The sequence below is a fragment of the Oncorhynchus gorbuscha genome, linkage group LG06, assembly GCF_021184085.1.
Source record: "Oncorhynchus gorbuscha isolate QuinsamMale2020 ecotype Even-year linkage group LG06, OgorEven_v1.0, whole genome shotgun sequence".
NCBI lineage: Eukaryota > Metazoa > Chordata > Actinopteri > Salmoniformes > Salmonidae > Oncorhynchus > Oncorhynchus gorbuscha.
In genome coordinates, this window is record NC_060178.1 from 7,294,583 (window position 1) to 7,304,740 (window position 10,158).

General features: G+C 45.4%; 1 protein-coding gene across 1 annotated transcript in view; it reads left to right on the forward strand.

The window, feature by feature from the left end:
• The window catches only part of LOC124037471 (plakophilin-3-like), an 85,653-nt gene that overhangs the window by 54,152 nt on the left and 21,343 nt on the right, over window positions 1–10,158 (forward strand). The window contains exons 11-15 of the mRNA XM_046352208.1: window positions 3,249–3,366; window positions 4,369–4,533; window positions 4,689–4,871; window positions 6,223–6,376; window positions 7,250–7,445. Coding sequence (XP_046208164.1) covers window positions 3,249–3,366; window positions 4,369–4,533; window positions 4,689–4,871; window positions 6,223–6,376; window positions 7,250–7,445 — 816 coding nt within the window. The remainder of the gene's footprint in view (window positions 1–3,248; window positions 3,367–4,368; window positions 4,534–4,688; window positions 4,872–6,222; window positions 6,377–7,249; window positions 7,446–10,158) is intronic.

Sequence of the window (10,158 nt, forward strand, 5' to 3'; positions counted from 1 at the left end):
GTACACTATAGGATAGTACACTATAGGATAGTACAGTACACAATAGTATACTATAGGATAGTACACTATAGGATAGTACAGTAAACAATAGTATACTATAGGATAGTACAGTACACTATAGTACACTATAGGATAGTACAGTACACTATAGTACACTATAGGATAGTACACTATAGGATAGTACAGTACACTATAGGATAGTACAGTATACTATAGTACACTATAGGATAGTACAGTACACTATAGGATAGTACACTATAGGATAGTACAGTACACAATAGTATACTATAGGATAGTACACTATAGGATAGTACAGTACACAATAGTACTCTATAGGATAGTACAGTACACTATAGTACACTATAGGATAGTACAGTACACTATAGTACACTATAGGATAGTACAGTACACAATAGTATACTATAGGATAGTACACTATAGGATAGTACAGTACACAATAGTATACTATAGGATAGTACACTATAGGATAGTACAGTACACAATAGTATACTATAGGATAGTACACTATAGGATAGTACAGTACACAATAGTATACTATAGGATAGTACAGTACACTATAGTACACTATAGGATAGTACACTATAGGATAGTACAGTACACAATAATATACTATAGGATAGTACAGTACACTATAGTACACTATAGGATAGTACAGTACACTATAGTACACTATAGGATAGTACAGTAAACTAGTACAGTATTGTACAGTATAGTACAGTACACTATAGTACAATATAGTACAGTATAGGATAGTACACTATGGTACACTATAGGATAGTACAGTACACAGTAGTATACTATAGGACAGTACAGTATAGTACACTATAGGATAGTACAGTAGAGTATATTACACCAGTATTGTATAGTACAGTATTGTACACTATAGTGCAGTATAGTAAAGCATAGTACAGTATATTACACTATAGTCCCGTATAGTACAGTACACTAAAGTACAGTATATGGCATTGTAGGACAGTATAGTACAGTATATCATATTACACTATAATACAGTATAGTACACTATAGTACAGTACACTAAAGGACAGTATAGGATGGTATAGTACACTAATGTACAGTACACTAAAGTACAGTATAGGATGGTATAGTACAGTATAGGATAGTATTGTACAGTATATGACACTATAGTGCAATATAGTAGTATAGTACAATATATAACACTATTGTACAGTATTTCACACTATAGTACAGCCTTCTTCTTCTTGTTCCAGCTCCTCCTCTGTCTAAGTGCATGTGACAACAGTGTCCTATCTTCCTATGTCAGTTCATTGACATGTCAGTTCATTGACCCATGTCAGTTCATTGACCCATGTCAGTTCATTGACCCATGTCAGTTCATTGACCCATGTCAGTTCATTGACCCATGTCAGTTCATTGATATGTCAGTTCATTGACCCATGTCAATTCATTGACCCATGTCAGTTCATTGATATGTCAGTTCATTGATATGTCAGTTCATTGATATGTCAGTTCATTGACCCATGTCAGTTCATTGACCCATGTCAGTTCATTGATATGTCAGTTCATTGACCATGTCAGTTCATTGTCAGTCAGTTCATTGATATGTCAGTTCATTGACCCATGTCAGTTCATTGACCCATGTCAGTTCATTGATATGTCAGTTCATTGACCCATGTCAGTTCATTGACCAGTATGTCAGTTCATTGACCCATGTCAGTTCATTGACCCATGTCAGTTCATTGACCTAATGTCAGTTCATTGACCCATGTCAGTTCATTGATATGTCAGTTCATTGACCCATGTCAGTTCATTGACCCATGTCAGTTCATTGACCCATGTCAGTTCATTGACCCATGTCAGTTCATTGTTCACCCATGTCAGTTCATTGACATGTCAGTTCATTGACCCATGTCAGTTCATTGACCCATGTCAGTTCATTGATATGTCAGTTCATTGACCCATGTCAGTTCATTGACCCATGTCAGTTCATTGACCCATGTCAGTTCATTGACCCATGTCAGTTCATTGACCCATGTCAGTTCATTGACCCATGTCAGTTCATTGACCCATGTCAGTTCATTGACCCATGTCAGTTCATTGATATGTCAGTTCATTGACCCATGTCAGTTCATTGACCCATGTCAGTTCATTGACCCATGTCAGTTCATTGACCCATGTCAGTTCATTGATATGTCAGTTCATTGACCCATGTCAGTTCATTGACCCATGTCAGTTCATTGACCCATGTCAGTTCATTGACATGTCAGTTCATTGACCCATGTCAGTTCATTGACCCATGTCAGTTCATTGACCCATGTCAGTTCATTGACCCATGTCAGTTCATTGACATGTCAGTTCATTGACCCATGTCAGTTCATTGACCCATGTCAGTTCATTGACATGTCAGTTCATTGACCCATGTCAGTTCATTGATATGTCAGTTCATTGACATGTCAGTTCATTGACCCATGTCAGTTCATTGACCCATGTCAGTTCATTGACCCATGTCAGTTCATTGACCCATGTCAGTTCATTGACCCACGTCAGTTCATTGACCCATGTCAGTTCATTGACCCATGTCAGTTCATTGACCCATGTCAGTTCATTGACATGTCAGTTCATTGATATGTCAGTTCATTGACATGTCAGTTCATTGACCCATGTCAGTTCATTGACCCATGTCAGTTCATTGACCCATGTCAGTTCATTGACCCATGTCAGTTCATTGACCCATGTCAGTTCATTGACCCATGTCAGTTCATTGATATGTCAGTTCATTGACCCATGTCAGTTCATTGACCCATGTCAGTTCATTGACCCATGTCAGTTCATTGACCCATGTCAGTTCATTGACCCATGTCAGTTCATTGACCCATGTCAGTTCATTGACCCATGTCAGTTCATTGACCCATGTCAGTTCATTGACCCATGTCAGTTCATTGACCCATGTCAGTTCATTGACCCATGTCAGTTCATTGACCCATGTCAGTTCATTGACCCATGTCAGTTCATTGACCCATGTCAGTTCATTGACCCATGTCAGTTCATTGACCCATGTCAGTTCATTGACCCATGTCAGTTCATTGACCCATGTCAGTTCATTGACCCATGTCAGTTCATTGACCCATGTCAGTTCATTGACCCATGTCAGTTCATTGACCCATGTCAGTTCATTGACATGTCAGTTCTTTGTTCTATGATTTCTGTTTGCCTATCCCGTCTCTGACCTCTCACCCTGCTGTCCCCAGGAACCTGAGCTCAGTGAATGAGAAGACCAGACGTCAGATGCGGGAGACCAACGGTCTGGTGGATGCCCTGGTAGGATACATCCAGGCCTCGCTACAGGAAGGCAAGGTGGAGGAGAAGGTGAGAATGAGCTGCGTAGTGGACTGGAGTACAGATAGGTGTACAGATAGTAAACTGGAGTACAGATAGTGGACTGGAGTACAGATAGGAGTACAGATAGTGACCCGGAGTACAGATAGTGGACTGGAGTACAGATTCAGATAGTGACCTGGAGTACAGATAGTGGACTGGAGTACAGATAGTGGACTGAGTACAGATAGTGGACTGGAGTACAGATAGTGGACTGGAGTACAGATAGTGGACTGGAGTGCAGATAGTGGACTGGAGAGCAGATAGTGGACTGGAGTACAGATAGTGGACTGGAGTACAGATAGTAAACTGGAGTACAGATAGTGGACTGGAGTACAGATAGGAGTACAGATAGTGACCCGGAGTACAGATAGTGGACTGGAGTACAGATAGGCGTACAGATAGTGACCTGGAGTACAGATAGTGGACTGGAGTACAGATAGTGGACTGGAGTACAGATAGTGGACTGGAGTACAGATAGTGGACTGGAGTACAGATAGTGGACTGGAGTGCAGATAGTGGACTGGAGAGCAGATAGTGGACTGGAGAGCAGATAGTGGACTGGAGTACAGATAGTGGACTGGAGAGCAGATAGTGGACTGGAGTACAGATAGTGGACTGGAGTACAGATAGTGGACTGGAGAGCAGATAGTGGACTGGAGTACAGATAGTGGACTGGAGAGCAGATAGTGGACTGGAGTACAGATAGTGGACTGGAGTACAGATAGTGGACTGGAGTGCAGACAGTGGACTGGAGAGCAGATAGTGGACTGGAGTACAGGTAGGAAAGTTACTTAGCCGTGTGGTATTTGCAGAACAATTGTCACAACGCGTAACTGTACCTTCAGTGTTTTTCTTCGATCAAGTGTCGAACGTGTCGTCATGGGAATTAAATATATACTCAACATTCTATGGTACATTTGTTCATGTGAAAGCCTCACATGTTGGACTTTGGTATTAAAATCTATTCAACTTGTGTGTGTGTGTGTCCAGGGAGTGGAGAACGCAGTGTGTGTTATGAGGAACCTCTCCTATCAGCTGTACAGTGAGATCCCGCCCTCGGCCATGCTACGTCTGGAAGGACCAACCAGAGGCCAGGACACCAGCAGGAGTGAAGCCATTGGTTGCTTCACGCCTCAGAGCAAGAAAGTAAAAAATGTATGTATCACAGTGTCAATCTTCTTCTTCTTCTGTCAGTTTAGCAGTTGAACCGTAGTCTTGATGGTCTTCAGAATGACCCTGTCCGTGTCTAAACGGAAGTCCTGTATCACATCGCCTACATCACATTGACCCCTGACCTTCTCCTTTTACAGAAGATGAACCAGGACCTGGTTACATTCACGGAGGTGGCCCGCGTGCCCAAGGGTCTGGAGTGGCTGTGGCACCCCCAGGTGGTGGGGCTGTATAACCGTGTGCTGCAGGGCTGTGAGTTCAACTACACCACCCGCGAGGCTGCAGCCGGGGCCCTGCAGAACATCACAGCTGGAGACAAGAGAGTGAGTGTTTATAATTCCCACTGCCAATGGTCCTTCTCTCGTCACCATCTCAAACCTCACGACCCATCCCCTGGCGGTGTCAGATAGACTATGGAGTCATCTCAACTCCCCACCCGTCCCCTGGCGGTGTCAGATAGACTATGGAGTCATCTCAACTCCCCACCCGTCCCCTGGCGGTGTCAGATAGACTATGGAGTCATCTCACCTCACCACCCGTCCCCTGGCGGTGTCAGATAGACTTAGACTATGGAGTCAGTCATCTCAACTCACCACCCGTCCCCTGGCGGTGCCAGATAGACTATGGAGTCAGTCATCTCAACTCACCACCCGTCCCCTGGCGGTGCCAGAAAGACTATGGAGTCATCTCAACTCACCACCTGTCCCCTGGCGGTGCCAGATAGACTATGGAGTCAGTCATCTCAACTCCCCACCCGTCCCCTGGCGGTGCCAGATAGACTTAGACTATGTGGTCATCTCACCTCACCACCCGTCCGCTGGCGGTGCCCGAAAGACTATGGAGTCATCTCACCTTACCACCCGTCCCCTGGCGGTGCCAGAAAGACTATGGAGTCATCTCACCTCACCACCCGTCCCCTGGCGGTGCCAGATAGACTATGGAGTCATCTCACCTCACCACCCGTCCCCTGGCGGTGCCAGATAGACTATGGAGTCATCTCACCTCACCACCCGTCCCCTGGCGGTGCCAGATAGACTTAGACTATGTGGTCATCTCACCTCACCACCCGTCCGCTGGCGGTGCCAGAAAGACTATGGAGTCATTTCACCTTACCTCCCGTCCCCTGGCGGTGCCAGAAAGACTATGGAGTCATCTCACCTCACCACCCGTCCCCTGGCGGTGCCAGATAGACTATGGAGTCATCTCACCTCACCACCCGTCCCCTGGCGGTGCCAGATAGACTATGGAGTCATCTCAACTCACCACCCGTCCCCTGTGCCAGATAAACTAGGGGATCATAAACAGGCTCCTCAAACTATCTGTGAAGCCTCTGTGACCAGGCCACTGATATGTGCTCCCAGGGTCATTTTGTTTTGTACCGGACTTGGACACCTGACACTGAAAACTGAAACTGACATCACTCACATCAGTGATCTCTATAGCTCACTCAGCATTCATAGAACGACGACAGTGTCTCTCTAGCTGGGGTACTTGGACCCCTGTGGGTACCTTGCCTTTCTACAGGGTGTAATTGACTCATAAGAAAATAAGCCCAATGATCAGTTGCACATAAGGGTTTACTTCAGACAGAGCAAAACGGTGGGGGGGGGGGGGTACTGTAATTAATTTGAGAAATACTGACGCAGAAAGACCTTTCTCTCTTTTTCTCCTCAGTGGGCGGGGGTGCTGTGTCGTGTGGCTCTCGAGCAAGAGAGGATGCTTCCTGTGATGTTGGACAAACTGAGGACCAATAATGACCTGGAGCTGAGATCCCTCACCGGCTTCCTCAGAAACCTGTCACGCCATGCCAAGGACAAGAACGCCATGGGTCAGTAACCAGGACCCTTTTTATATCAAATCCTTGATTGCCTCTGAACCTCATCCTCCATATAAGCTTTGAGAGAAAGGCGAGCAATTCAAGGATGTCAATGTGAGATATGTGTTATTAACCAACGGAGGAAAACCCATTTGATTTCATGCCAGGGCAAGAACCAAAACAAAGGCATATCCGTCTATTTCAGGGGTGGATTTGACTGCCGTGTGGGATGAATTACATGAGATTTTTATTTATTTTATTTTACTAGGCAAGTCAGTTAAGAACAAATTCTTATTTTCAATGACGGCCTAGGAACAGTGGGTTTACTGCCTTGTTCAGGGGCAGAACGACAGATTTGTACCTTGTCAGCTCGGGGATTTGAACTTGCAACCTTCCGGTTACTAGTCCAATGCTCTAACCACTAGGCTACCTGCCGCCTCTACACTCTAACCACTAGGCTACCTGCCGCCTCTACACTCTAACCACTAGGCTACCTGCCGCCTCTACACTCTAACCACTAGGCTACCTGCCGCCTCTACACTCTAACCACTAGGCTACCCTGCCGCCTCTACACTCTAACCACTAGGCTACCTGCCGCCTCTACACTCTAACCACTAGGCTACCTGCCGCCTCTACACTCTAACCACTAGGCTACTTGCCGCCTCTACACTCTAACCACTAGGCTACCCTGCCGCCTCTACACTCTAACCACTAGGCTACCCTGCCGCCTCTACACTCTAACCACTAGGCTACCTGCCGCCTCTACACTCTAACCACTAGGCTACCTGCCGCCTCTACACTCTAACCACTAGGCTACCTGCCGCCTCTACACTCTAACCACTAGGCTAACCTGCCGCCCCATCAACCCTTTTTTTCTCCTTCTAGCAACCAAGACAGTGAACAACCTGGTGGACAAGCTGCCTGCCGACGGTCAACAGAAGGAGCCGTCCAGCGACGTGGTGGTCAACATCTGTGGAGCGTTGAACAACCTGGTGACCTGCAGCTCCGTCGCAGCCCGGGACATCACTTTCTTTGACGGGTTGCAAAAACTGGTGGCCATCAAGAACTCCAACGACAGCAGGTACGGGATATAGGGAGAAATATCGGTAGTGGTGTTTCTTGCTGCTCGGTCGTTCCACCGATTCTGTGCCCTTTTTTTTTGAGAAGTGTCATGTTTGACTTCATTCTGTCATAAAGAGCACCTGTTTAACTTCATAAAAAACATGTTTTCCCATCTCAAGAAGATACTTTTTTTTTAAATGACTATAATAAGTGCCTATAAAGTAACAGGGTTGACCGTAATAGGGTTGACCGTAATAGGGTTGACCGTAATAGGGTTGACCGTAACAGGGTTGAAGATTTCTTCTTAAACCAGCCATAAATACCCTTATGACAGGGGGCAATGGAAGCTTGTTGTGTGCAACAGGAAGTAGCAATTGAATGCAAGCTTGACAAAAAAAAGTGTCATCACTAAAACATTTCTAGCCTGTCTATCTGTTGGGTAACGGGGTTGATTGTGTTACGCTCAACCCGCTTCGTTTTCCACCACAAAAACCAAGAAAAACGTTTTTTTTTTTTTAAGAGTAGAGCAAGCGCATGTGCTTTTACATTGATTTAACTATTAGATGATCAAGTTTTATTTTAAAATTTTTTTTTTTAAAGGAATAGTTTCACCATATTAAAACGAGAGTGTATTTCACGTAACAGGGTTGACCGTAACAGGGTTGACTGTAACAGGGTTGACCGTAACAGGGTTGATCGTAACAGGGTTGACCGTTACAGGGTTGACCTTAGCAGGGTTGACCATTACAGGGATGACCGTAACAGGGTTGACCTTAGCAGGGTTGTCCGTAACAGGGTTGACCTTAACAGGGTTGACCGTAACAGGGTTGACCTTAGCAGGGATGACCTTAGCAGGGTTGACCGTAACAGGGTTGACCTTAGCAGGGTTTACCTTAGCAGGGTTGACCGTAACAGGGTTGACCGTAACAGGGTTGACCTTAGCAGGGTTGTCCGTAACAGGGTTGACCGTAACAGGGTTGACCTTAGCAGGGTTGACCGTAACAGGGTTGACTGTAACAGGGTTGACTGTAACAGGGTTGACTGTAACAGGGTTGACCTTAGCAGGGTTGTCCGTAACAGGGTTGACCTTAGCAGGGTTGACCTTAGCAGGTTGGCTGTAACAGGGTTGACCTTAGCAGGGTTGACTGTAACAGGGTTGACCTTAGCAGGGTTGACCTTAGCAGGGTTGACCGTAACAGGGTTGACCGTAACCCTTTACACTCGTACCTGTAAACTGGTTAGAAAATGGCAGATTTGAGCAATGTTAAGTGCCTAAATTGGAACGCAGTGGCTGTACAGTAGCATGTCACACATACCGTCACAGTCCCACCTCTGCACCGTCGAGAGCATCTTGGCTGACTGCATCACTGCTCGGTATGGCAAAAGCACCACCCTCGACCGCAAAGCACTACGAAGGGTGGTGCGGACAGCACACTGCATCCCTGGGGCTGAGCTCCCTGCCATCCAAGACCTCTATATCAGGCGGTATCAGAGGAAAGACCGAAGAAATTTCCAAAGATTCCAGCCACCCTCCGGCAAACAGTACCGGAGCATCGGCACTCGGACCAACAGGCTCCGAGACATTTTCTACCTCCAAGCCATAAGACTGCTAAATAGTTTATTAATGGTTACCCAGACTTCTGCACTGTCTCTATGCACACTCACAAGACGATAGACTGATCATGTCTTTGTCAGTGGGCAAACATATAAAATCAGCAGGGGATCAAATACTTTTTTCCCCTCACTGTATATACTTGCCTTCAGAAAGTCTCCCACACCCCTTGACTTATTCCACATTCTGTTGTGTTACAGCCTGAATTCACAATGGATTGAACACATTCTGTACCTCACCCATCTACACATAATAACCCCATAATGAGTAGTATTCACACACCTGAGTCAATACATGTTAGAATCACCTTTGATAGCAGTTACAGCTGTGGGTCTTTCTGGGTAAGTTTTTAAGAGCTTTGTTTTCACACCTGGATTTTGCAATATTTGCACTTTAATCAAGTTGGTCGTTGATCTTTGCACGTCAGCCATTTTCAAGTCTTGACATATATTTAAGCCGATTTTAAGTCCAAAACTCTAACTAGGCCACTCAGAAACATTCAATGTCGTCTTGGTAAGCGACTCCACTTGTTTTTACCCATCTACCAATAGGTTCCCTTCTTTGTGAGGAATTGGAAAACCTCCCTGGTCTTTGTGGTTGAATCTGTGTTTGAAATTCACTGCTCGACTGAGGGACCTTAGAGATAATTGTATGTGTGGGGTACAGAGAGGAGGTAGTCATTCAAATATTATGTTAAACACTGTTACTGCACACAGAGTGAGTCCATGCAACTTATTTTTATTTCTTTTAACCTTTATTTAACTCGGCAAGTCAGTTAAGAACAAATTCTTATTTTCAATGACAGCCTAGGAACAGTGGGTTAACTGCCTGTTCAGTGGCAGAACGACAGATTTGTACCTTGTCAGCTCGGGGGTTTGAACTTGCAACCTTTCGGTTACTAGTCCAATGCTCTAACCACTAGGCTACCCTGCCACCTCTACACTCTAACCACTAAGCTACCCTGTCACCTCTACACTCGAACCACTAGGCTACCCTGCCACCTCTACACTCTAACCACTAGGCTACCCTGCCTCCTCTACACTCTAACCACTAGGCTACCCTGCCACCTCTACACTCTAACCACTAGGCTACCTGCCACCTCTACACTCTAACCACTAGG